Below are 27,884 nucleotides of genomic sequence, written 5' to 3' on the forward strand. Positions count from 1 at the left end.
TGCTAATTTGACATTTTTAAATGGACAAAATTGATATTCTGTGAAATAGTACCAAGTTTACATGCACACAAAAATTGAAATATTTGTCTGCATGCAGTGATTCAAGTGAGAGTGGGACTTCTGCTCACACTGACAGCTCTTCCTCAGACCTCTGTTGCCCCACATTTAAAAAGTAGCTTGCTTTCAATATACGTAGAAGAAATACCGTGCCTCACGCAGGGAGTACATTGGCACATGCAGGGGACATTTTTTAATTTGGGCAAAGTGTATAATATATCATACATGTTTGCTAAGTTGTAAGAATTTAAGATCACTTTCTTCAAGAAAAATCTGGACTCTGGAATGGTGTCAAGTTTTGTTGGAACTGAGACAAAAGTGAAGTGTGCACGATAATTATTTAGTTCACCTCTGGGCTGCTTTTTAGGTGTTGTGAAGGAAAAAAGCAAGAGGAAGTATAGTTGCAGTCAGAGGTAAATATAAGGAAGTCCGGGTAAATCAAAACTATTCTACACTGTAAATAATTTACTCTTCTTCCTTTGCCTCGTCCTTTCCCACCCCACCCCTACTCCTTGTTTGTCCCACCACTGATCTTTCCATTCCTTCTTTGCATCTTGGTAACGTTGCTCATCCGAGGTAACGCCATGTGGTTTAACACGTAGAAACGCTCCAGGTGGGAGGAGCTGATGGAAGTTTGCTGTGTTTTACAGGCTCCTTCTTGCCTCCAGAGCTGTGAGAAGCAGAGGAGCCACCTGAGATCCCGGGGTGGGCCTTGTGCAGATTTGCTGTCCCAGTCTCAGGGGTTCCAGCTGGACTCACGCGCGCGGTCGGGGCCCCACGGGCGCCAACGACGCGCCTCCTTCTGTTTGTGTGCAACAGATTTGGAATTTACACAGAAAACTAATGGAGTCCCTGGTGCCTCGCAGATTTCCTTGGCTTTATCTGCTCTGTATAATTAATGTAACCAAGCGAGTGGATGAGCACTTTTCTGCAGGAGTCAATAGGAAGGATGTTTGGAAAATGAATGAACTGCTGAGATTAATTGCAACGCTGCCCGCCTGAACAGCCTGGTGAGAGAGTCAGAAGGGAGTGCCAACGCCTTTATATCCCAAAGATTCCTTTATCAAAAGTTGTTCAAAATCTCAATAACATATCAGATAGGACTGAAGATAATGCTTCATTGTTACTGTTCTAGTCTTAACAATTGCAAACTACTAATTGCTGTTAGAGAACAATTCATATGAATATTAATCTCAATCGGCTCAGCTGGATTTTTAGTATTCTTCATAATGATGGCCAATTCTAATAATAGTTAGAAAAATGCATTTTCTAAAATGTACAGTGGTAGACTAGTCAGCAGAAAGATTTAAATCAAAATTTTGTGTGAACTACTTTGTGGGGAAAAAACCCCAAAAAACAGAGATCAGATAGTTAAGGAATTCTGGGTTTGCTTTGGATTTCTTTAGTCATTTTAGAGATAATTTGTGTTTTGAGTCTAGGTTTTTATTTTTGGGTTTTTTTCCTGTTCATTTTATCAAAGTGCTGCTTACCTATAGTTTACCAGTATTTTTAAATAGATTTCCTGAAGGGAAGGTGTATGTGGTGGGTTTTTTTTGGCTACATTTTAGGAATATTTTGAACCTATTGGTTACTTCTATCTGTAGACATCTCTTGTTGATTTGAGTGCCACTCATGTAACACCTGACAGTGTGGATCTAAAATGTGCAGCCAGTCTTGTGAATGGCAGATAGGAACATGGAAGTGCAAGGAGGAAAATCCGGAGTACTCAAAGGAAGGAACTTGTCAGCAGGTACTGTGTTCAAGTTCAGACAGAGGCTTTCTTTTTTCTCTGCCATTTTAGCATGAAATCAATGGGGAATGCATAATTTTTAGATGTGTCTGAGATTGCACAGCAAATGTTCACCAATGAGACTCTCAGCTGCCACACAATCTGGCACAGCTCCTTTCTGCTCCATAGCTCCCAGTTGCATTCAGCCCACTGTCGATGTGATGCCTCTTTTTGGCTCCTTGCCCATCTGTTTTAGTAATTACTGTCATATAAACTGATATTTCTAGACTAGAAACCATGTTGTTGTGAGATAAACCCACTGGAGTTACCTTTTGTGACGTGTTCAAGCAGCTCACTGACTTTTTACTTTAAACCATAAAATTTGCATGGACATTTCCTGCAATATATAGGGAAGGATCCTATGAGGGTTTTTTGGGTTTTTTTTTGAACACAAGGAGTTATAATGAAATAGAATCAAGTTTTAATAATGCTTCCTTTTTATCATGGCTATAGTACTTTCACAGTTTAGCTCTTTATTTTTTTTTTTACGGTCACAATAAAAAGCAATGTCCTTGAATAAAGTATTTGTGTTAATAAGTTTTGGCAGACATAATTTTTTAAGTGTAAAATATACAAAGAAATGGTTTGCCCTATCCAAATCATCCATTAGCACAATAGGACCGTCCAAAATGACATCATTACATATGCCAGCTAAAGCACAAAGATTTCAGCACGGTGAAGAGCAGCTTTATTCTGACAGAAATTGAGTAGAATCAAAGGTGAATTAAAAGAAAGGATCAGACAACATCCTATCACCGACTTAACCCATTAACAGCCCCAGGGGCAACGGCACCGGAGCCAACACAAATATCAGTGGAGTGTGCCAAGGAGCCAGATGCCATCACTGCAAAATCACTGCCTCAGGTTGGCATCTGTCAGCCACAGAGGGAGGGAAAGCTGGGCAGGCAGCGTTGGTTGGGGGCTGGAGAGAAAGGGTTTCTGCCTCTCCCCTTTGCCTCTCTTCATAGCAGGGCTCTTGGCTGGCATTGGGAAAGCTGGCAATGAGAGCAGAGAGAACTCGGGCATTTCCACACACACGTAAATACTAGATATCTATATATCTAGATATAGATGTATGGATATATGCATGTTTGTATGAAAATGCTTATCTATGTGCATTTGGGCAGATTGGACCAGAAAAAGGGAGAGATTAAGGAAGGAGGCAAAAGAAACCAGAGTGAGATAAAACCAGAACACATGATAAAGCTATGAGAATAGGTGTTTACTTTCCATACATCAGAAAGTGCTTATTTTAGTATTTTTAATTTTTATTTTTTAATAATGCAACTTCAATAATTTCTCTAATTTTTCCCAAGTCAGATCTGCTTAGTAGCCAAATTCTTGATGTGTTCTCTTTGCAATGACATTCGACATAGGCAGGTTCAAAGCGTTTGACAACTTTATTTTTTGGGTTTTAAAAAAAAAATTATGTGATTATTGATATCATTCTGTTACACCTGAATAATATATCTATGTATATGTCCAAATATTGATTGAGTGATTGATTGATTGCTTCTTTTTAAATTCAGTGTTCTTATTTTAGTAGGAATAATTTCTAGCCATGCATGCTTCTCACAGTGGGCCTAACCATTCTAAAGCCTTAAAAAGAGGGTCTGCAATAGTCTGAGTGGCCTTCAGTGATGCTGAAAGCTGCACACTGACCCTGGGAACTGGGAATCTTTCTGGTTAGCCAGTAATTGGCTCTTCATGCATTAAAGGTGTGTTATCAAATGCAAATAGCTGCATGTGTGGATTGGGTAGGTAGGGGGATAAATGCTGTGACACCAGATAAATTTCACTTCTGTTTTCAAGACTGAATGTTCAGTAATGTGGAAAAATCTCTGTGAAGCAGAAATCTTGTGAACAAGCAAAATCTTTTTTTTTTTTTTTTTTTTTTTTTTTTTTTTTTTTTTTTTTTAAGTGAAAGCAGCACTGTAGTAAATATGAGATAAAAGTGCTAATTAATTCAAGGAAAACTCTCTAAATATATATTGATCAGAGAGAGACACTTGAGGCAAGCTGTAGATTTACATTGCTTTCCAAAGCTTAAAAAAGCTCACAGTGTTGTGTTTATGATCCAGCTGTCACACGTGGCTGGAAAGGCCCAATTTGGGGCAGACAATAAAGGGGTTTGATGAACCCACATTCCCCATGCTACCCCATGGACAGAGCAAAGCTTCTTTTTTTGTGTGATAGTTCTGCATTCTGCAGAGAAACACAGTGGGTAGGAGGAGGTTGAAAAGACTTCAGAAGCCAGCATCTGTCTTGGAACGAAAGGATTTTTCCCCCTTTAAGTTTCAGTATCCTATGTTTGTCATGCATTCAGTACATGCTAAAGCTGTTAAAAAGATACCACTGTCACAGCATGAGGAATTATGAGTAAGAGCAAAGTTGTGTCTCAAGTTGGTCTGGACAAAAGAGGATTATTGCTCTCTGAGTTCTCATTAAAACCTTCAGGTCCATTCTTTTAGGTTCAGTAATCATTGCTGAGAAAAAGAAATAGTGACATTTATTCATAAATATCTTTTACTTTTTAACATTAGTGGAGTTTTACAATTTTAAATAAATTATAAATATTTTGACAGGAGGATAGAATTGGCATTGTGCAATTTAAGGTTTTTATGTCATAACAGGTCCATATGCATAGATTTTTATAATTATTTCAGAGTTAAATCGTCAGATGTCTTATTCTAGAATAAAGTTTTTATAATTGGGTTTTGAAATTCCACATGTGTCATGACTAAAATATTTTAGCTTGGCAGTATTACTTTGAGTTCATTCTTTCTTTCTTCATTCTTCTCCTCCTTATTATCTATGGTCTGATTTTTTTCACTTCACCTTTTTACACTTCATTGCTTCACAGCCTGCACTTCCTAAACCTTGCCAGACAAACCCAAAACAGTTTTTCCTTTTATTTTTTTTCTTGATGCTTTCATGTATGTTTTAATTAATTTGTAACATAGGCAGTAAAAGTTCTGATTATCAGAGGGAGGAGCTGTAACTGAATTTTTAAAATTTTAAAAGCAATATACTACAAAGGCTTGAATAACTTGACATTTGTTTGGTAGTGGATGAAGGGCAAGTGGCTGATTATTCTAACACTCAGTAAATGACTTGGGGTGTTGGTATAATGGAATCACAGAATGACACAGGCTGGAGGGGCCCTCTGGATATTGCTGAATCCATCCCCTGCTCGAAGCAGGATCAGCTGTAGGAGAAGGTACGCAGGGACCAGGTTTGGGGTATGTCCATGAACTCACAACCAGTACAGAAACAACGGTTTCTCTGGTAGATTTTCCTCCCAGGAAAAAGTTTCTCCAATATTTAAATAGGATGTAACGTTAGTCAGTCTGTGCCCATTGCCTCTTCTGATATGCCTGGCCAACACTGAGAAGTGTCTGGCTGCATCTTCTTTCCACCCTCCTTTCAGGAGTTTATGTGCATTTGTGATGTCTCTGGAACCTTTTCTTTCTCTGGCTGAAGAGCCCCGGCTGTCTCAGCCTCTCACAGAATCCACAGAATTCACAGAATCACAGGGTTGGAAGAGACCTCCAAGATCATCGAGTCCAGCCCAGCCCTGACACCTCCACAAAGCCACGGCACCCAGTGCCACATCCAGTCTGTCCTTAAACACATCCAGGGATGGTGACTCCACCACCTCCCCGGGCAGACCATTCCAGTACTTTACCACTCTTTCCATGAAAAACTTTTTCCTAATGTCCAACCTATATTTCCCCTGATGCAGCCTGAAACTGTGTCCTGTTGTTCTGTCAGCGCTGCCTGGAAAAAGAGACTGACCCCAGCTGTCTACAACCAACCTTCAGGGAGCCGTGGAGAGTGATAAGGTCACCTCTGAGTCTCCTTTTCTCCAGGATCAACAGCCCCAGCTCCCTCAGCTGTTCCTCCTGCAGGTCCAGTCCCCCAGTCCCTGACCCATCCTCAGGTCCTGTGCTGCGCTGGCTGCCCCCTGCCCATCTCCTCCTCCTGGGCATCACACACTCCACTGTGGCCCCACCACGGCTGGCTCGGAAGGGAGGGATCTGGGATCTGCTCCCCAGGGCCTTCCTGCCACATCCTAGGAGGCTGCACGTGTGGTTTGCTGCAAGGGCACGTTGTTATCCTGTGTTCACTCATCCTCCTGCTCTTCCATGTCCTTTTCCCTGAAGCTCCTTTCCAGCCAGTTGTTCCCCAGCCTCCCCCCTGGATAATGTTTCAGTCTCTTCCTTACCAGACTGCATCACTTGGAGTGCATTTTCAGTACTAGTTTTTGGGTTTGTATTGCTTTGAGTAATGGTTAAAATCTGATTTTAAGGGTTTTTTTTTTCTTCTCCCAACCCCTTTGGGAATTTATCACTCCCAGAATGCTCCTGTATTCTGTGAGTAATAAATCTTCCTGGTGTTTTGTGATTTGCAGTTCATAGGACAAATTATTCAAACATCTTATTACTGTTTCATTAAACCCCTTTTTATATGCTGTATCACAAAGATATTTTGAATTCTCATAGACATTGGCGCATTACAATATTCATGCTTTATAATATTCATGTTGTTTAAATTTTTTGCCTTTCCTTTTGCTTTTCATTTCTCTCTTATCAGAGAGATACAATATCCTACAATTGTTTTATTACTGATTATTTGGAAATCAACACATAATTCATATGGCTCAATTGCTGTCATTGATGTACTCAAATTACACTTATGGCTATTAAAGAAAATTATTACTCAATGCCTGGAATTTCAGTAGAAGACAGTCTGCTGCCTTATCATCCTTTTGAACCCCCAGTACGAAAACTTAAAGTGATTATCTTTTAATTGTACATGTGAATGAGTTGGAGGAAGGATGAACCAAGCCGGGGCAAAGCTTCTGAGTAATAAAAGAAGTTTTAATGTACTTTAAACTGGCAAAAATGTTCATGGTCTTTTTTTGGAATGTGCAGTGCTCTATTTCTGTGGCTGTAGGCTGGAAACAGATTGGATGTCAGACTGATTGTCAGCATTTGTGTTCACGGCTTTTACATGTGGGTGGTTTCTCCAGTAAAGGATTTGGCATTTATTGTAAAAACTAGTAAGGTAATTTTCCTATAGCTGGCTAGTTATGAAAATACATAAGGTGTAATTAATATATAGCAAGGGTTGGAAAACTTACCTTGTTTCAAAGGGATGAGACTCCTCAAATGTAATTCACCATGAGAGTATTTGAACCAACAGACTGAACACAAAATCTTTGATGTGTCCTGAAAGGATTTGATAGGATAAGTCTAAAGTAGCTTCAGATTTTGTCTTTTCCTCTCTGTTGCTTCTATCACAATAAAGATTAATTACTGTATGCTTGAATAATCATCTATTGAATCAATATATGTGCATTTTTACACCTATTATGAGATGGTGGTGTATAATCTTTGCTGGTTTTAGTCTTTATCTTTTTGATCTACCCTATTATCACACTTTGGAATAGGAGTTAATTCAGTTCTATCTTCTGTCTCACTGGAACATTTTGAGCACCTCATTTCCCGCTTCTCAAGGAGAGGAATTCTCAAAGTTCTTTTGGGTCAGAAGATTAAGAGCTCTTTTTGAGGAGTTCTGTGAAATCTGGTCCAAAGAAAACAGTCCAGCTTTCCTGGACGGTCTTGGGGTTGTGGTGTTCCATCTGTACTTAGTGCTTGGTCATCAAAACCCTTTAAGATGATCAGAACCAACAGCTTGTGAAATGCCTGAGCATCACCTGAAGTCCTACTCAAGGTGTGTGACAGCCACCAGCAAACCCCATTCCCCTGTGCCTTGGTGCCAGAGAACCCCTGATACCACCCGGGAACAGCCACACCCGAAACATTTCATTTCTCCTGTATGTTGAATCAATCTTGGTTATGCAAACCTTACAATGGAATTTATATTTGTTTACCTACAAATATGCTTTAAATCATATTGCTTTGCTGTTTAGTTGATGATGTTTAGTTGATGACAAGCTTTTTTTGTTTGTTTTGCTTAAGCAGAACACAAAATCCTACTTAACTGTAGGTTTATGCTACATCAACAAATGCGGTTAAAAGGCAAACGTTTGTCAAATTGGTACAAAGATCATCCTGAAATGAGAATGGTTTGAGCTGGAGCTGTTGGTTCTCTGACATTTTGATGGCTTGGTATGTTTAGCTGCTCTGAAGCAAATTAAAAAAGGTTACTATGCAAAAGTTTTGACGGCTATACTCAGAATAGTTGGCAGAACAAGGGAGCAAAAGTTAGGGACAAGTGGAAAATTTCAAGCTGAATAAGTATGAAAAGTGTTTCTGCCTTGGTAGATGCAGTAAAGCCTAGCAACAGCACTTTTGGGCTAATGCTGTAAAAAATCCCAATCACAGGAAAGCCAGAAAGAGCAGCACTGCCCTGATCAGGGAGATAAGCTCAGTGAAGCCTGTGTTAGAAAAGTTAAGATGAAACAACAAATTGTGGTGATTATAGGAAAATTTAATTATTATAATTTTTTTGTGACCATTTAATTTACAATGTTCATTTCTAATGAAATACGTTCTTTTACACATTTATTTTTATGGTGAAGGTTTAAATGTCTTTGTAAACAAAGAGTACGGAAAAAAATCATTCACAAGACAGTTTATGTGTGAAATAACTTCCTCTACTGTTGGCTATTCTATAACAGTTAATTCAGATAAGCATTAAAGATGTGCGAAGACATTTTTGTCTAAATAGTAAAAAACTGAGGGTTTTTTCCTGCTATTCTTCTTTGGCTCCCGCTTTTGTTTAGTTTGATGATCTAGGGAGGATAAGTTCTCTCAGCCATATCCAGCTCTGTGTGAATTCAGATTGTTCATCAGATAATAGATAACAAAGCAAAAGTACCAAACTATAAAAGTATAAAGCTAAAATGACAAAAAAAAAAAAAAAAAAAAAAAAGGCAGTTGAAATTGAGAGAAATATAGAGATAGGGAAAAATATGAACTAATAAATCCTGCATGAAAGCATCTAAATACTTAATATTACTTGTGTAAAGCTTTTGTTTTGCCATGAAAGACCTGAAATATAATAGCTCTTTGGTCTGTCTAGAATATAAATAATGTGATGACAGCATCATTCTGAAGTTCATGCATGTTTTTAAAGTGATTTAATGTTCTCCTATAGTTCTCAATTTTATCCAGATGCCTTATTCAGTCACACCAAAAGCACATTACTGAACGTTTTATTTATCATTCTGTGAAGCTTAATTCACTTGTGAGTCGGAACTGCACTGTTTGCAGCTGAGCTGCATTTTACACCTGCTTGGAGAAAGAAAAAGGCTGAGGTGGTTTTGTGTTTCTCTTGAAATAGACTCAACAGAGTAGCAGGCTTCTTCCGCAAATCTTGCATTCCATGTACAGTTCATGTTTAATTTTTCCTTTATCAACTGGATTTTAGTTTACACACTTCTCTGATTTATAGATTTCAAAGGAATTTGCTCCTGAATTTTATTCGTCTAAGCAGAATCTGAAAATAACCTCCCAATTTCTAATGCCTCTGTAATTTTTTGTGTTTAAGAGTCAGTTATCTTCCTTTGCAAAACCTTTTTCTCTTTACATTCATTGACACGAGGAATTCTTTCGGGAATTCAATAGGTGGGACACTTAGGTGACAGTGAGTGTGTGGGTACTGGCTGGTGAAGAATTCTCCCACTTTCTAATCAGTTCAGGCTTAGAATGTTTTCTTAGAGGTAATTACTCCCAGTATATCCAATCAAGGTCCTGCCTGAAGTATAGAAATACTTTTCTTCACAATTATTTTTTTGAAATAGGATGTTTGTGGTTTATTTCATAACTTCAGAGAATTATGACTAATCAGTGGGTTAATTTTTGGGAATATAAACACACATTTCAGTGGAAGAAGAAATTATCTTTTAGCATATTTTCTAGTGTTTTAAAACTTTCTAGTGCTTGAAGATGAAAGGAAGGAGTAAGATTACACAGTTAATTGAAGGATGTCCCATTTTTGAGATCACTTGTACCTGGAGATGAGTGCCGTTTTTTCTTGTGATTTCCTTCCTGATCAGAACGATCAGAAGCTGCCATTGACAAACAAACCTTTTTCTCTCCAGTGCCTCTGAATGCCAGTATCAATAACAAATAGCAGCTGTTCACCACAGAGGCCTGGATGCTGTGGTCAGCACCGAGGGAATTTTGGTGCTGCTGCCCCTGAGCTGTGCCCAGGTGATGCTCTCCTGGCTGCTTCCAGCCAGGCTCACCTGCTGCTTTATTCCTTTATCCCAGAAAGGATATTTTTGTAATGCCTCTGTAAGGAGTCACTTAAAACCAAATTTTAAGCAAGTCTGATGGATTTTGCCCTCTCTTCAGCTCCTTGTATCCCTCCAGTTTTTCAGTGAATTAGGCGGTTTAAAAAACATGATTTCCACATGCAATTAATGTGAGATTGTCTCCTGTCTCACTGTTTTCCTTCTCATGATCATTATCAAGGGTTAGAAGGCCCAGCTTTTAGTAACGTGTTGCAAGAATTAATATTTCACAGCTTACTTTTGAAAATAAATTATCTCTTTTTTTTCAAAATTTACATTTCCAATGAAGGTAACATGGCTCGTGTCACGTAGCTGCAATTTGGAATGTTTTTGCTTCTTCTTAAATATTAATATAAGATCAAATCTCAGTCCATGTATCTTGCTGCTGTAGTTTTTGACTGAATGTCATTTTATACCGTCTTCAAAATTTTTTTAAGATTTTGACACTTTATCATTAATCAAATGAATCTATTAAGAATCTATTAATGGAAGATTGGACCATTTGGAATTTGCTATACAAAATCAACTCCAGTTGCAAGCACTGACATGGAATTCAGCTTGAATTTTTAAGCATTTTTTTCTTCAGGCTCTTTGTATGTGAAAAAAAAAAAAAAAAAAAAAAAAAAAAAAAAAAGAGCTGTAGCCTGTCCTGAAATAGTGTGCCACATGCACATAAAAATAGATCATAATTGGCATAACTGCAATTTAGTTGTAAAGATAAATCTCCCATCAGGAATCTACATATCATATTAGCAAAACAGTGTCCATCCTGTAGTATATTATTTTGGTAACACGATAGCTGGATTTGAAATGGACTCCAAAGGTCAGAGTTGGCAGCAGAATGGGAATTAGGTCATCACATTTTCCTTCCTGTCACTGACCTCATCCCCCTCCAGTCCCCCCTACAACTGTCTGTATTGTAGCAAGTGTGAAAACCCTGCTAAAATATGTTTGTGCTATTTCATTTTTTAAACTTCCAGTGAAGAAAGTTTGCAGAGTGCATATCAGCTTTTTTTTTTTTTTTTTTTTTTTTTTTTTTTTTTTTTTTTTTTGTGAGGTTGGCACTGAACCAATCAAGCATTTGATTACTTGGGATCAGTAAATTCGTTGTATTAAATATATCTGTAATTTTCATTTTTCAGATGGTGTCTCTCAGTTATTTAAATTCTATTAGCAAATACTACATTTACAATAACAACAGATAAAGACAATAATAAATTAAAATATTAATCCCCCACAAAAGCGCATTATTCCCTGCATTGCACTTCCTCACTGCCAGTAGGAAACACGTGTTTGTAAACTTTCAGAAAGTCACATAGTCATTATTTAACAATAAAGCTACGTAGAAATTGTGTAAGGTTGAGTATTTGAATTTTTCTTGTTCTGAAACCCAGAAATTCCTAGATTTAAACTCCTGTTTTTTCTTCTTCTGCTGTGTCCAGTTACTGGCACATAAATTAAAATCCCATGAGAAAGCTGGGTTTAGTTTGACTCAGGGGATGCAGAAGGCAGCATCGATTCAGGGCAGTGACAGCACCAAAAATATTGTGTAAGGAAGATGAGATGATGGCTGGTGTGGCTCTCAAAGCCAAGTAAATCCCATTTGGGCACGAGTGAGGTGTGATGGGCACTGGCAAGGGAGGGGCATCAGCTCCTGAGCCCCAGGGCTGGGCGGGTGAGATGGGCACAGAGTGGGGACAGCCTCTGTGTCGCCTCTTTGTTAGGCAGTGTCCAGAGACGGGAGATTCAGCCTCAAGGCTAAATTGATACGTTTAAACTATTTGGAAATAAATGCTTGAGTTTTAGGCTGTTTGCTTGTACTTTCTTCCCAAAATGCATGAAAGGCAGTGTTCTCAAGAGATTCTAGCAGTCTTTGATAGGTCACCAGAGAAAATGGAACTTTTTTACATGAACATGACTTTGGCCCTTTCAATACCTGCTGAATACCTGCTCAAATTTGACTGACAATTATTAAATAACTCCCAAAAGTGAATAGGTTGAAATCTCACGATTTGGCCTCTTCCTAGCATCTCTCCCATCCCAGTGCAGATGGGGCCGTGTGTGCAGCTCCTTCAGGAGCAGCTGATTGTTCTGTCCCAGCTCACAATTCCAATTCTTGGAGCAGGATCAATGCTGAAGAACAAAAAAGAACGGATGAAAGCAAGGAACCAAAGCTTTCTTATTTTGTGATTCAGTCATTTCAGGGTTGTTTTGCCTATATATATCCTCAGCTGACCGAGGGAGGGTCAAGCTCTGCATGGGAAACATGGATGGAATAAACCAGGATGTTTAAATTCTAATTACACAGGTGAACTTAGTTCTGCTGCTTTGTAGGCTTTATTATTTAGTACACAGTCTTAGTAAAGTATGTAATTTATTTTTGTCATTATTGAGATATAGAATCATTTAGGGGGGGGTAATATGAAAAGAGTACAAAACTAAAAGTTTCTCCAGAAATTAGGACTCCTAATTACAACTGTAATTGAGTTGTACAACTCCTGTACAACTCCATTTTGTTGATCAAATTTTTGCTTTCAGTTTGCAAGTAACTGAGATCTAGAGAACCTCAGAAGTGAGCAAATTTTTTTTATGTCATATTTTTCAGTGAAGGTAAATGCTGGGGAGAGCCTATTAACTCAGATTTCTGTGTAAAGTATTAGCATTTGCAGTGTGTCTGTGACTTCAGGGGTACAAGTGTTCTCTATATGAATATCATTTGCCATTCCAGAGGCCATAGGGTGGGTTTTGCTGGATTGTTTTATCTGTTAGTAATACATCTCATAATTCCCTAACTAACAATGATTTTTCTTAAGCACTCTTTAAAAGCATTTCTGTTGAGAGCCTGATACTCATCAACAGGATTAAAATGACTGATGAATTATGCAGCAAGGCTGTCTAGCTCCTTGACTAAGTATTTTATGGCAACTGAATTACTTTGGCAAGATTTCGGTAAATAAGATTGTTAAAGTTTGCTTGTTTCAAATGTATTTCTTTCCATGTTATTTCAGTCTTGAAAATCATATTGACTTTTCAGCACTAGGTGCTGAAATACTTAAGAATGAGAAGCATATGGAAGCACACCTTAACTTTAAGTCAAGAGAATTTTTTTGAGGTTTAGTGGTGTATATCAGGTGTGATTATCCAGTCCCACAGATGCCCTTCTTTTAGTATTATTTTATTGTAGTAAATGATAAAAATTGATACAGTGATAAAATTACAATGCAATTTAATTTAGAATGCATCCCTAAATTCCTGCAGCACTGCAGGTGTTTTGAGTTCAGAGAGCCCAGGGCTGCCCTCACCCAATGCTCAGACTTCCACCAGTTCCAGCCACTTTGGCTCATGGTAAATGGAGGTGAAACAATGCTACAGATATTTTACTGTTTGTTGTTCATAGTCTAGCTGCTGGTTTTAGTTAGGCTGGCATTTGCTTTTGTGCTATTTTTTTTATCTGTGGGATCCTGAAGTTGCCCTGTCTGGAGATTACTGGTGACCCTTTGCATTTAATTTTGCTCTTAACTATTCTTCCAGTGATGACAGTTCCAAGATTTGATGTTTTTGCTTTTTGTTGATAGGTGAGATTGTAATGCTCCCAGAAATGTGTCTTATCAGAATTAGGGAATGCAGTTTTTGTACCAATCATACTGGCTTCGAGTAAAAATTCAAGATCCAATGGTAGAACGACATCTATGCACATAATGTTGCTGATCCAGTGAGATCTGTGCTGCACCTTAATAAGGGTGGAGATTGTCCCTGGAGCAGGAAAGGTTTTATGTGCACAGGGAGGGAAGGTCTGTGGCTTTGGGGTTCCCTTTCAATAAGAGGAAGGCACTAAATGAGATGTGCCATTAGAGGTGGAACCCCTCCTGTGTAGGTGGGGCGGCTTGTGCTGACTGAGGCCTGATGGTGGCACCTGGTGTGGCACCTGATGGCTGTTGGGTGGCCGGGCTGAGGCTCCCAGCTGATCCCAATGAGTGTCCTGCAGCACAGCGATCTCCAGCACGACTTGCACCTGTGGCGGGAGGAGCCCTGGGGCCACTGCTGGGGCAGCCTGGTGGGTCAGACTGAGAAGAGGTTTGGGGAGAGCTGGAACTGGCATTGTGCTGAGAGGAACCACAGGTATGTGAGCTTTTGATGGGAATAATTTTGTAATTTACTTTTAAGTGCTGGCTTTGTCTCTGTAATAATGCACAGGACTGGTACAGAATTGTGCTCTTTATTTAATACAGGTGTTTTATAGGTATAGATATATTTTCCTGAGCTTTAGGGGAAGTAAGTTGCTTTTAAAGTCTTGGTTTTGTATTGCTTTGAACAACCACTTCAATAACATGTTAGTGGAAGCTTGTCAGTTCTCTGTCCCTTAATTTAAATACAGTATTTGCTAATGAATAATTTTATGTGTTTGATGTACTTTTTCTGCATTTTTGAGTAGAATTTGACCATTAGTTTTGGAGGTTTATTATTTGTAGAAATGTTTCCAGGCTCTGGCTGAAAAGGAGGGCGCATACTTTCCCTTGCTGGCTTTAACTTACCTGTTTGGTTTAATATGGGAAATGTTTCTGCTCCTTTTGTGCTCCTGGGATGTCCCTGCAGAAGCCTTTCCCAGAAGAGAAGTTTGGTTTGGTGGGTGAAGCTACAAACTATTAGGTTGGAGAGTTAAGTCCGTCCCAAATGGGTTTTTTTGTGAGGGTTTTTGTGCCTGTCATGACTGGGAGATTCTTGGTAGTCAGAAGGAAGTTGGCCAGCGTGCAAGTGCTGCTCGTTGTGCTGGGGCTGAGGAACACCTGCAGCAAACCTGCTTCTCTCCAGTGTGTCCAGCCTGTTTCTGGTACAAAACACTCAGCACTTTGTGCATTCTGCCATGCACAGGCAGTGTGTGCTGAGCTTTGTTTCCTGGAAATCCCTTTGCTGGGGAGGTGAAGGTCCCATCCAGAGTGAAATGGAGGAGTCTGAGCAGAGGTTTGTGGCATAGAATACTGAGAGGGCTCTTAGAGAAACTGAGGAATGTCAGGTAATCTGTGTGTAATTGTCCAACAGGGGTAGATTTTAGTGCTGAGTCTTAGATGGTCTGAATCCTAGAGGATGAGAAACTTGAACTTTATGCTGCCATAGCACCAAAAAGCAGCAGAGGGGAACAGGAGAGTGAATTCAGCCTTTCCAGTGTGAATTTCATTGCATTAAGGAAGGTTAGAGAGGAAGGAATGACGGGTAGGAGGAGAGGGACGGCCACCTCAACAACGGAGAGCTGATTAGTGTTGATGAAAGCAAACAGCTTTGAGAAAATATTCTAGATGAATTTTCAGACTCTAGTTAGTAGCTGAGGGGAAAAAAAGGCTCAGTGGTGTGGAGTGTGACACCTTATCAATTGAGGTAGGAAAAGATGAAAAAAAAAGACCAATTAGAGTGTGAAGAGAGGAGGGGAGCTGATGCTGGTCTCATGAACAGAAAGAGGTTACACTAATGAAACAACTGAAAATGTAATATGGAAAGGACAGCATCCCTGGAGGATTGAGGGGAAAATGCAGTTAGGAAAAAAGCAACTGCTTCGTTCAAAATTGGTGGATAAACCAGAAGAAAAAGAAAGGAGCCAATATTGACTCTGTGTATAATACTGGACTTTCTCACACGGTACTCCTGTCCTGTCTCAAACTAAACAACCCTTCAGGGGCAGCTTTGTACCAATTTCATATGCAAAACTCCTTCCATGCCTGAGCTCGTCATTTTGCAAGGGTTAGAGAGCCAAAATTATTAAATTAAAAACAAAACAACCTTTTCCTTCCAGATTCTGGCACAGGAGTGATATTGGGTCATGGCATCAGATATCTTTCTTCTGGAATGGGCTTTTGGAGACTGTGTAGGTGCCTGCCTTGGAAAGCCTTGGTAGTGCTTCAGTATAAACTGAAGCTTAAAGCTACAAACTCCTCAATTTTTGTTCTCCTGAGTCAGATCTTTATCTCTTCGGGTGAAGCTGGGTATTTAATTAGAACCTGTCAGGCTTGGTCATAAGAATTTGAAGTTTTAGTTAAAATTCAGATTGAAAGCCAAAAGAAAGCACTGGAGATTGGAGGAGTCACTGAGGAAAATTTGGAAGTGACTTAGCCTGTGATATGGGGTAGGGCCAAAATGATGAGGAATATTTTGAGTTTTGCTGGTAGATGATGATAAACAAAGGCCTCGAGGGAGCTGCAGAGGAATCCTTCATTGATCCCATACTCTGGAGTGGACAGCAAGCAAAGGACAGGGGAAGTGGAGCCAGGGAGAGTTCCTTGGTTCAGTACATGAGCATGTTAATATCTCTCTGTTATAGAGAAAAATGAGAGCAGCATTGAGGACTAAGTGTGGTGGTGGACTTAGATCCAGAATATATGAGGGGTTATAGATGTGGACAGAGTAATGAAAGAAGTGGTTTCACTGTAGAAGGAAAGTGTGCTGATGTCCAGTAAATTTAATTCCTACAGAAAAGAAAAGGCAACCTTTACATAATAGCATAATTAATCTATCAGTTATTCTCCTTCTGAGATTTGACATCCTTTTAATTTTTAAGAGATTAATGATATTTCATAAAAGACCTTCTTGATCAAGTTTATGCTGCCCTGCTATGTATTCTTACAATTACATTTGATGATACTTCAGTTACTTTAACTTTTACTGCTGTTACATGGAAACAAGCTCTAAAGTTATGTGCTCCTGCAGCTTATTTTGTCCTCAAAGTTAAATTCTTTCCTCGTGAATTTATAAAGCAGCAAAGTGTGAGATGTGGTGGTACCAATTATGGAGGAGAAAAAAAACCTAACAAAATAAATGGGGCAAACCTCTGTGGATTAATGAATTTGTGTGAAAATTTTAGTTTAAACTAAGTATTGTGTATGTGAACAAAATAGAGCGTGTATTATTGCAAGTAACTTGTGTCTATATAAAATAAGAAAAAACAATTTTGTATAAAAACAAATTTAAGTGAGACGTGCACAGTATGTGTTTACTGTTGAATTCTCTCTCTTTCTCCTGTCTGATACTTGACAAACTGCCACAAGTGACAGCAGGGAAAAGTGGCCTTTGTCACTTCAGGTTCAGCTGTACACTTCTTTTCTGTGTGTTTGTAGCCCTCCTATTCTATGGACTGGAGCTTAACAAGGTGTACCCAGTTTTCCGTGGTTAACATTCCTTAATTTTTTAGGTTACTTTCAAAAAAGATCCTGAGTTTTTAAATTTATAAATCCTGAGCTGAGTTAATTTTCTAAGGGTGATACTGTCACGTCTTCTCATCTGGAATTGTGGAAAAGCCTTATAGGGCAAGACTACATGTGGCACGCTTGTCGTCTTTCTGAGACTGTGATATAAAGAATAACTTAAATGCTAATTATTAAGCTGGACACCTGTGTTGAAGGGGTCCCTTGGTGATGCAGGCTTGTACCAACGTGTCAAACCTCAAGGATGGCTCCAGGTGCCCTGTTTTGTAAAAGTTGATTTGGTGTTGTGACGGTAACGCGTGAGGGGTGTGAGCACCCTGTGTTCTCTAAATGAAATGTCCGAGTGCCTGCATTACCTTTGTGCTAAAGCAGGTGAGAGTGGGATTCACAGGGGAATTTTTTGCTGCACCAATTTCCATTTCATCTTCTTGGGTCTGTCTGTGTCCCTATTGTTTGTTTTTTCCCCCTGACCACAGAATGGCACATCATCCCAAACTTTCCTAAACCAGTGCCGCTGCGCTCATTGCCCCTGCTGTGCCCAGCGCTCCTTCTCCCTGGCCGTGCTCCCTGTGTCCCCGGCCGAGCAGCGCATCCCGGACCTTTTGCTCCTTCAGGCATCGGCCCCGCCGCCTTTCCCGTGTCCGCCCACCGAGTCTCGGTGCGGCTGGAGCACAAAAAGCGGACGGGAGAGAGGGGAGGAGAGCAGGGGCGATGGCGATCCCGAAGGAGCTTAGGGCGCTCGGCATCGCGCGGCTGGGGCCGGGGGCAGCGGTGTCCGCGGGGAACGCCGGCCGTGTGTCCGTCCCCCCCTCCCCGGGCCGGGGCAGGAGCCGTGTCCCCCTCCCGGGGCAGGAGCCCCGTTCCCCGGGGTGAGCCGTGTCCCCCTCCCGGGGCAGAAGCCCCGTTCCCCGGGGTGAGCCGTGTCCCCCTCCCGGGGCAGGAGCCCCGTTCCCCGGGGTGAGAGCCGTGTCCCCCTCCCGGGGTAGGAGCCCCGTTCCCCGGGGTGAGCCGTGTCTCCCGGCAGAGCCCGTTCCCCGGGGTGAGCCGTGTCTCCCGGCAGAGCCCCGTTCCCCGGGGTGAGCCGTGTCTCCCGGCAGAGCCCCGTTCCCCGGTACGAGCCGTGTCTCCCGGCAGAGCCCCGTTCCCCGGTACGAGCCGTGTCTCCCGGCAGAGCCCCGTTCCCCGGGGTGAGCCGTGTCTCCCGGCAGAGCCCCGTTCCCCGGGGTGAGCCGTGTCTCCCGGCAGAGCCCGTTCCCCGGGGTGAGCCGTGTCTCCCGGCAGAGCCCCGTTCCCCGGTACGAGCCGTGTCTCCCGGCAGAGCCCGTTCCCCGGGGTGAGCCGTGTCTCCCGGCAGAGCCCGTTCCCCGGGGTGAGCCGTGTCTCCCGGCAGAGCCCGTTCCCCGGTACGAGCCGTGTCTCCCGGCAGAGCCCGTTCCCCGGTACGAGCCGTGTCTCCGCTAGATGGAGCGCCCGGAACGGCGGAGCGGGAGCGCTCCCGGCCGCGCTCCGCACGCGGGGCGAACCCGAACCGCCCCCGGGTTGAACCGGCCGCGTTTGCAGCCCCCCGGCTCCCTCCGGAGTGTCCCCAAAGCAGGGAGATCACCCCTGCCAAGGAACGCACGCGTCCTGCTCCGATCTGCCCCTCACTCTCTAAAGGCTGAACATTTTGTTCATTTATTTATTTATTTTTAATTTATTTATTTTGTTGCCTTCGCCTCCTCGAGCACATTGGTGGAAATAAGGGCTCCCGGCTGCTTCTGTTGTGAAAAATGTAGAGTTAGTGCTGAATGCTTGTGAAACGTGTGTTTGAGTGGTGCTGAAGAGGTTAACTCTGTGCTACAGAGGCTTTGGAGAGGTTGGGTATGAAGTACTGGAGAAGTCAATGGATGTAACACCGTGCTTAATTAGTGATTCTTACTTGCCTGAGGTAAGCATGAGCCTCTGTCATGTCATGATCTTTGTGCAAAAACCTGCTAAAGGAGAGCAATCTTTACAGAAACCTGATATTAGAAATAGGGATAGTCATGACAAGAAAATGCCACTGGAAGGATGAGATGTTGACTTTTAGTTTATAGGAACACAGGGAAGCCCTTCTGTTTAATATTTTTTGAAAATACGGAATATTTAAAAAATCAGTTCTATTTCCCCGCTTTATTTTTAAAAGATGTTATATCTGCAGAAAATAGAATACTATGTGAAATACAGGCAGAGATATTGATAATTGTTAGTAATTTATCAAAATATGTAACTGTTGCGTTCAGTTGTCTAATATGCTGCTTTTCCTGGTTTCAAGTCCTGGGAGATATTTTTTCATGTGGTGTTAGATAAGGAAGGTTTAGAGAAAGGACTGCTCTACTATTAGATTCTATGCCACTTGCCTGAATTATTTTTGTACCGCTTTATATAAAGTTGAGAAGAAACTACCTTCTTCCCATGGAGCATTTAATATGCAGTCATGATTTATTTTTTCTTGATGTCTGGCGGCATACAATGCTTGGAATACTGCATGCCTCCTCCCCGTGTGAACTACTTAATGTAAGCTACAACTGAGAGGAGCTAGAGGTGTAAGATGGTGTGTGGTGGTGCAGGTGCTGTGTTTCAGAGACTTCCTTTACTTGATGGACATGGTTTGAGTGTTAGACAGTCTGTTGTGGTAATTACAAAGGTTAACTTCTAGGTCAAAGGTCTGGAAATGGCAAAATTTGAAGTTGACTCCCAGTCCACAACAAACTGAGTGGTTGGTTTTAGATAGAACGTGTTAGGTTAAATAAACAGGTGCACTGCAAATATAAGTGTGTTTGGATTTGTAAGTCAGCTGTGTGAGAAGTGCTGTTGGTCCTTTTTGCTTTGTGTCGGAGCTTCTCTGCTTTCGTGTACTTATTTGTATGTTCAAGATGGATCCAGGCTTTGCTGGTGGCATTTTTCAAATGTTGTTCTCGGTGGATGTGGGGAGAAGGTGCCTGTATGCGAGTTCTCTGCCTGAGCCATGACGTGACCATCCCAGAGAGGCTGGAGGAGGGAGCGGTGCCTCTCACGGTGGTGTAGCAGGCATTACATCTCCCATGGATCCATTATTAGTGTGGGAGAAGGTTTTATCTCCTAGAATGTTTCTAGGAACTCCCACAGAGGCTGATGTGGGCAGTGTAGATGGTTGGCCTCTTTTTCTTTTTTTTTTTGATTATTGTTGTTAATTGATAGGTACTTGATAACATCAGCAGCTGAGTGTGGGGTGAGTTCAGTTCCTGGCCCAAGAGGGCAGAAGGCTGGTGGGAAATGCCATGTGCTGAAGGTGGAGTGGCCTTTGCAGCTGCGCACTCTGGATGTGGCAGAATGAAGGGAAAATGGAGCTGCCAATAATTTGCAGATGAGCTGTGGCTGGGGTCTGTGCTGTTGTGTGGAAGTGCCTGGTGCTGTTCCAGGGACGCTGTCCCCGCGCTGGGGCAGGGAAGGTCAGGCTGTGCCCAGGCATTCGTGTCCCTTTGGCACAGCTGTGCTGGCACTTAGGGTATATATAGCCATAACTGGGGCTGTGGGGGTGATTAATGGGCCGGGTTAGGGACAAAAGCATGTGCAAACAAGGAAATGGCTTTAAAGAAGAGACATTGATTTTATATTTATAAAAATAAAACACACTTTGTTACCTTTTTTCTTTTTAGACATAATGACAAGTTATCCTTGGAAGGGATGAAAATTGGTAATGACTTTCCCCTGCATCTCTTGAAGGAGCATATATCAGGTTAAAGAATTGTGGAGGTTTTTTAGGTCTCTTACACTACTGAATTATGTATGTTTGTTGTTTCCCTGTGTATACATAATTTGGATAGTTAAGATATTGCTGTTCTTGTTTTAATAATGTAATTATGTAAATGTCAGGAATCCATAGTATTTGTTGGTCATGTTTTTCTGACTTCAAATTGGGTGAAAATTAAGGATAGAAGGCCGATGAGAAATTCACTTTTACAGTGACTGTTAGCTACATTGACAGGGCTAAATTCTCTTGAAGTAATTGTTCAACACACTGCTTTTAAGAATTTAATCTGTTTTATGGATGTCCTTTTAGCTGTGAAATAGTGCAATAGGCAGAAGAAGCTTTGCTTGACCATCACCATGTTCCAGAAGCTCACTTTGGGAAATTAGGTAGACTTATATAGTTCCAAACTGTTTGGCCAGGAAGCATGCTGCCTTTGATTTTGACATAATGTAGAAGCAGTTGGTTACCTTACATAACGTATTTGTTTTTCATTAAACATGCTGATAAGGTCTCATTAAAGTGCCATGTATTATTTATGGTATTTCATATGAAACTGAACTGAGGGGAAACTTCTCTCAGCTCAGGGCATTTGCAGAATATCAGCCTTTCTGGGCTAGAAAAAAAATAAAAAGAATGAAGAAAGGCATGACATACTCCTGTCAGAGCAGGAGACTGCTTAAAGCACGGAGAAAGGATGAAAAAAGGAGAAAGGGCACAGAGAAGGTTCATTTCTCCTCCTCCTCTCTTGCTCTGTGACATGAGGGATTTTTTGGTTGGTGGTTTGGGGTTTTTGTTTGGGTTTTTTGGTTTTTTTTTTTGGTTTTTTTTTGTGATTAAATAATCTGGGCTGTTCTAGTAGATGAGTCCATGAAAAACTGCAACAGCATGGGTGTTTCCTAAGCCCAGCCCAATTCCTTTATTGTAAGTTTGTGCATGATTGTTTTGGTGTTGATTACTGAGTTGTGAGTAAATTGGTTTTGTTGCATTGACTGCTTTTGAGAAAGGAAATGATGTAATAACTGATTCTGCTGGAAAATGTTCAGTTTTGCATGAAGACGACTCTGAGGCTTGTGTGGGTGCAGGTATGTGTGCACACGTGAATGAAAAAGAAATAATTTTTTTTGGTGTAGCACCTGAGTTGCAGTGACGTGTTTTGGTTCTGTTTTCAGTTAAGCGGGGACCATTATTTGTTTTTAAGGGTAGATCTTTTATCAAACCCGTTGTGCTGTTGATGAAATAGACTTTTCTTGTTTGTGGGTTATTTGCTTATTTTTTGTTAGCATCAAACTCTTGGTCTCAGATGTATTTTTGTAGGAATTATGTATCCTTTAAAATAGGTGATTTTCAAATCTTCTTCAGAGTCCCTTTAAAAGAAGGAACCCCTTCAAAACCTCAGGTAGTTCTTTGAGGTTTGACCTTCTTTCCTGAACAATTAATATTTAATTCATTTGTCAAATTCTAATTAAAAATAGTAATATCTTCTGTTATACTTGCGTTGTATCTCAGGAAAAAGAAAAAAAGACCTGTAATATAGGACCTCAAGGACAAGCTGTAGTATAAATTATTTGATTTGCAGGTCACATCCTACTTTATTACATAAAGACTAACTAGATCTACTAATGAATAATTATTACTCCATAAAATAAAGGTGGGGGGGTGAATAAAAAGCTGGCCAGAGCGGAATACTAATTTTGAGGTATCGTTCTCAAAGTAGAAAGTAAACATTAAATTCCGAAAATTGCAAATGTAATTTTTCCATGTAACCTGATAGGGCAGTCCTTGATAATAGATTGACTAGCTGTCAAATAAATTTGTAATTTTAGATGAGATGGGCTTTAGACCAATTTTAAGATCCAGTCTTTATCCAAGTGTGCTCCCCCTCCCCCAGTGAAGTAGACACAGTATGCCATAGAATTCTGTTTCATTCCCAGTGTTTCTGCTGCAGTGGTTACACAGCTCCTGCACAGTTTCTCTGTAATGCTTTTATATAGGCTTCTCTGGGAAGCTGGATAGCAAATGAAATGTAGATATAAAATTGATTTGTGTTTTAAAAAAGCTCACTTGCTGATAGTGCTGTGTATTTGCTGGAATCCTCTTGACTAGCCAAGATTCTTTCCCTTTCCTACTTTGTGCTTCATACTCGTGTTCTTAGAAGGGGAAAGCCCTTTTTCAGTCAGGTGTCCTGGGAGGGGGGAAGTGTGTGAGTGTGTCTGTGTGCGTGCAGAATCATAACAGGCATTCAGTCCCAGCTGGGCAATGACACTAATTGCCCAGATCTCACGGATGCCTGCGATGGAGCACGCTCACTTTCTCTCCTTTCCTATCCTCTCCAGGGATTTTTAAAATGCAGTATTTGAATTTTGGTGAGTGGTAAAGACCCTGCCCTAGGACCCATTTGACAAATGAGAAGCTGTGCAGCATCAGCACCAGCCGACTGAGTCTCTCTCTCTCTCTCTCTCTCCCCTAGTCAGCAGCTACTGTTGTGAGACAAGCTTCAGCTCTCTGTCATTGAGGAAGTTCCATTTGCTCATCAATAGGCTGCAGGCTGTGTCTTCTTTTTTTTTTTTCCTCTCTGTTAAAAATCCGTAGTTTCAGCCTACCAAGTTGCCTTAGCTGACAAACGAATGTAGGGGCTTAGCGCTGGGGAGAGGAAAGGCATTTGAGAAACACCGTTTCTTATTTAAATAATCAAAAGGGAGGGGGAAAAAAAACCCCACCAAACCGAAAAAACCCCCCAACCAACCCGTAGTGACAAGATAGGGCAAACGTGCTTGCATGCAAGCCCCCTCACTTGTTCTACGTAGACTTCAGAGCAACACCATGCAGCATCCCCTTACGGGTGCAACCTGCGTGGCACTGCCGAACGTGGGCATGTGTCCCCAGCTCTCCTGTGCCTTGACTTTTATGTACTTACAGCAGGTAAGTTTGCTTAACTTTTCCTTTTCCTCGCAGTGCTTGCTTTGTCAGCGTCGTTTGGGGGATTTGCAGTCGAGGAGGTATTTTTTTTGTGTGAATAGACTGTATAAATGTCTCCCACCGTGTGGAGCGAGTGTTGTGCCTGCACTTAAGAATGTGAGAGTGAGTAGAAATTATGTTTTAACGGAGCGTCGAGCCTTCGCAGAGCTTTTGGTATTTCGGTGTTGGTTTATTTTTTTATTTTATTTTATTTTTTTGCAGTGCCTCTGTTGGTGATGATTACAGATATTTAACACAGTACTGTGCCTGCGTTTCTCGTGGATGCTGTAGCAGAGTTTCAGCCATAAAGGGCTGCTCTTTATTCACTTGCAGGCATAAATTATACTTCTAATGTAAATGTGCCCAATGGCATTTTTGTTTAAGCCTTCTTTGAAGACAGGAATTTTAAGTCTGTGTTAAAACATGCTGCTGGTTAAAGCCAAGCTGATTTTTAGTTCACAGGGAAAATGATGATTTATAAAGATATATCTGTGCAGAATATTTCTATCGCTGAAGTATATTGGACTGGGTTTGAAAACAGTGTGTGGGTATCAGCAAAACAATGCCAATTTCTACTCAATTTTCAATTTTTTTTTTAAATTAATTTAATTTTTGCATAGAGGATTTTTTTAAAGTATTTCCTCCCACTCTGTCTTCCTAAATTATTTAATGTTTGGTACTCCCTCTCTGCTATAATGTGAAATAACTGGATAATAGCACATTTTTTTTAAACTAGTATTTTGGAATCATCTTTGTATCCTACTCTATTTTATAACTGAATCCACCATTACAGAGTCATCTAGTAAGTATGTAGAGCCAAGACAGAAATATGTTATCGTGCAAAAATGATTAATCCTGTTTATTCTGTTACTTCTGTTGAAACTCCAGGAGGAAAAAATATTCTTGTCCCTGCTGTAAGAAATAGGGGCATTTCTTCCAACTTGCACTACAACAGTTTCTGTGCATATTGACTTCCCTGAAAGTCTCTAACTTTATTCCTGCATTCACAAATGCCTGAAAGATGTTGTACTGTATTTCTTTTTGTTCCTAAAGGATAGATGAAATATATTTAAAGGTTATTTTTATTTGAGGAAATTTGTTTTTCTGTTACTGCTGAAAGAAGAGAGCTCCAATATTTTCAGGGTATGAACCCTTCTGTAGGGTTTTTTCCCCTCCTGTAGTGTAGTATAAACCATTTCTGACTTCCAGCTTAGGAGTGCATAATGACAGATTCTTGCATGCGCCCTAGATTAGCCATGTATGTGGGAGGGTTTCATATGTCTGCAATTAAAATTTGCATCAGATAAATATGATGTATTTAAATTTCAGTAATTTGCATGCCATAACTAAAATGTACGTTCTTGGTAGTTCTGTATCCTGGATCTGTTTTGGGAATGGCATTTATAGATCAGCTTTAATGATCCAACGTGACTCGTGCACTTAGTGGTTACATACAAAATGCACTCCTGTGTTTTGTTCTGGATTTGTTGTTTTGAGTTTGTCAAAGAGCAATTTGTATGTTAAAGATAGGGCTTTTGAAAGGAAAAATGGGAATTCAGGTGAGAGGTCAACATGGCCACACAAGGAGCTGGTGAAGGATAACTTAAAGATGAGGCTGGGTGCTCTGATAACCTTCCTCAGTGAGATATTGCAGTATCATTATGCAAACACATCTATAGCATGGCACTGCTTTAAGGTTTAAGAAGCTGTGCAACTCTAATGAATACTTTAAAACAGGGAATTCAATTGCGTCTATTCCATGTGAGAGAAAGATGAGAAGTGATTGCTAATGCACTTTACAAAGCGCTATATCTAGCGGATAATTTTTAACTCTTTAAGTGGATTAACTGCCACACTGAAAGTATTTTTTTTTTAAAGTGTGGCTCTCTCATCTCCTTAATCCTATTGTCAGTTCAGAATCATCCTGCCTGTACTAATCACAATTATATAATAGGTTGAAAAGTCTGTTGAATTTGTGATGAAAATTGTGGCAAGTTCAAAATTCTGTGCTTGTTGCTTCTTTTGATTGCTGGTTGGCATTTTAGTTATTCTGAATTCCTAGAGAGTCGGATAATCTTATTCTTAATTTGGATATGATCTCTTATTTTATGCATTTGGTTAAGTATTTCTTTAGAAACAATGCTACTTTATCTCAAAATTATCCAAGCAGAGAGAACTGAGTTGACATCACCTGCAAAGCAAATATAACACGGTTCTGGTTTTAAACCAGTAAAGGAATAAGTAGTTGTTTGTTTTTGAAAAACATTAATAAACTTTTACCATGACAATCTACTTCGGTTTCTTTTCTGTTTTCCCCTATCTGATAGTTTAGAGCAAACCAACAGAAATACTTGGTTTGTATGCTTAGTGCAAATATCACTATTTCAGTGAAACTGTAAATGTTTTTCTCTATCAAGTTGTCTGTTGATCTTAAATACAGGTAATCTAAAAGCTTTATGTGGCAACTTAATAACTGGTGAATCCCCCCTACCTGTGCAACCTGTGACCAGCAGTAAATAGATATTATGTGAAGCTATCAAGTTTGGTTTTTTTCTATTAAAAATTGCACTTGAGACATATCTGCTCACTTGCACTTCAATTAAAATGAACTCAGACATCTGTATTACAACTGAGCTCTCATCTGTTAAACTTTGCTGTCTACTTAGACCTTATGAAGATAATTATTCTTCTTTTTGTGTATCTACCTTGGTATTCTGTCACATGTATGATTTTAAATGGGAGATATGTCTTTTTTGAAAGACTGTGAAAGGCATTACATTCTTCTCAAGATGGACAAGATGCCCAATCTTTGTCACAAAATATTTATTTATCCTCACAGCCACGAGGACGCTGGTTTTCTGTGGAGCTGAATTAATAATTTGGGGAATTATTAATTTGGTAGCCATTTGATTTGGTAGCCATCTAAAATTGTCCATTATTTATTTGTGCAAGTGACATTGCTTGGCCAATTCGTTAGGGATAAATACATGAACTGTTTTCCACACTGTACTGCAGAAGTGCTCTACTAGTTTTTCCAAGGTTAGAAACTTGAGTATTTGCTCTGATATCTTTCACTTTACACGTGTGTGTAATGTTTTAAGAGCCAAGTGAGGAACTGATTTTTTTTTTTTTTAACAGCTTATGCATGGAGGATGCTTTACATAAAAGTATTTTGAGCTTAACTCTTGAAAATAAAGTTGAAAATAAATAAAGGACAAAGGCCTAGGTCATGTTATCGATTAACTCTTGATAGGATATTCACTTGAAAAAGCCAACAGAAACTGGACAATGCTTCTGAGTTAGTTTGAAATAGTCTGAAATTATGCGGATATTTTCTTAGTAAGATGGTTCAAACTTATGGGAGTCCAGAGTGACTTTTCAAAGAACATGAAAGCCAGGAGTGGCTGTGTCAGTGGCAGCAATGAGCAGAGGGAGAACGTGGGGCTTTGCCTTGGAAGTTTTCACTGCGTCACTGTAAGGACAGGGTCAGCTGGGAAAGTCTGGATGCATCTGGGTGAGACTTTTCCTCAGTGGCAATATTTAAAGGTACAGGAGAAGGGAAGTTGCATTTGTAGTGCACCCTATCTTTTGGGGCATTTCATGGGGTTAGAAACAGCTGCGCAGATCTGTTTTCTCTTCTTCTCCTTAATATGACACATCAATGCAAAACCCAATTTCTGACCAGAAGTTGACATCAAATGCTGGCCTGAAGTAATTTTTGCAGGAAAATGTTCACCACTGGTAAATTTAAGATTTGGGGTGTATTAATGGAGGCTTAGCTCTGTTAACTGATGTCTTCCTGTTTTTTTTTTTTTTTTTTTTTTTTTTTTTTTTTTTTTTTTTAAATTCTGTTGGGGTTTTCCAAGTAAAGTGACA

The 27,884-nt window shown here is 40.3% G+C and overlaps 1 protein-coding gene across 27 annotated transcripts in view; it reads left to right on the top strand.

Moving 5' to 3' along the window:
* The window catches only part of RBFOX1 (RNA binding fox-1 homolog 1), a 1,151,472-nt gene that overhangs the window by 864,380 nt on the left and 259,208 nt on the right, over nt 1-27,884 (top strand). For 5 of the 27 annotated variants that reach the window (XM_040078697.2, XM_040078711.2, XM_040078708.2 and 2 more), the window contains exon 1: nt 14,113-14,234. The exons of 11 other annotated variants lie outside the window; for them this stretch is intronic. Coding sequence is in view for 7 of the 16 variants with exons in the window: in XM_058422648.1 (XP_058278631.1) it covers nt 23,829-23,972 (144 nt within the window). In the remaining 9 variants the exon portion in view is untranslated. Of the gene's footprint in view, nt 1-14,112; nt 14,235-19,168; nt 19,230-23,397; nt 23,973-27,884 lie in introns of those variants that run through there. 11 more of the 27 variants (XM_040078702.2, XM_058422646.1, XM_058422650.1 and 8 more) reach the window with 10 other exon arrangements.

This window comes from Hirundo rustica, chromosome 15 (genome assembly GCF_015227805.2).
Source record: "Hirundo rustica isolate bHirRus1 chromosome 15, bHirRus1.pri.v3, whole genome shotgun sequence".
NCBI lineage: Eukaryota > Metazoa > Chordata > Aves > Passeriformes > Hirundinidae > Hirundo > Hirundo rustica.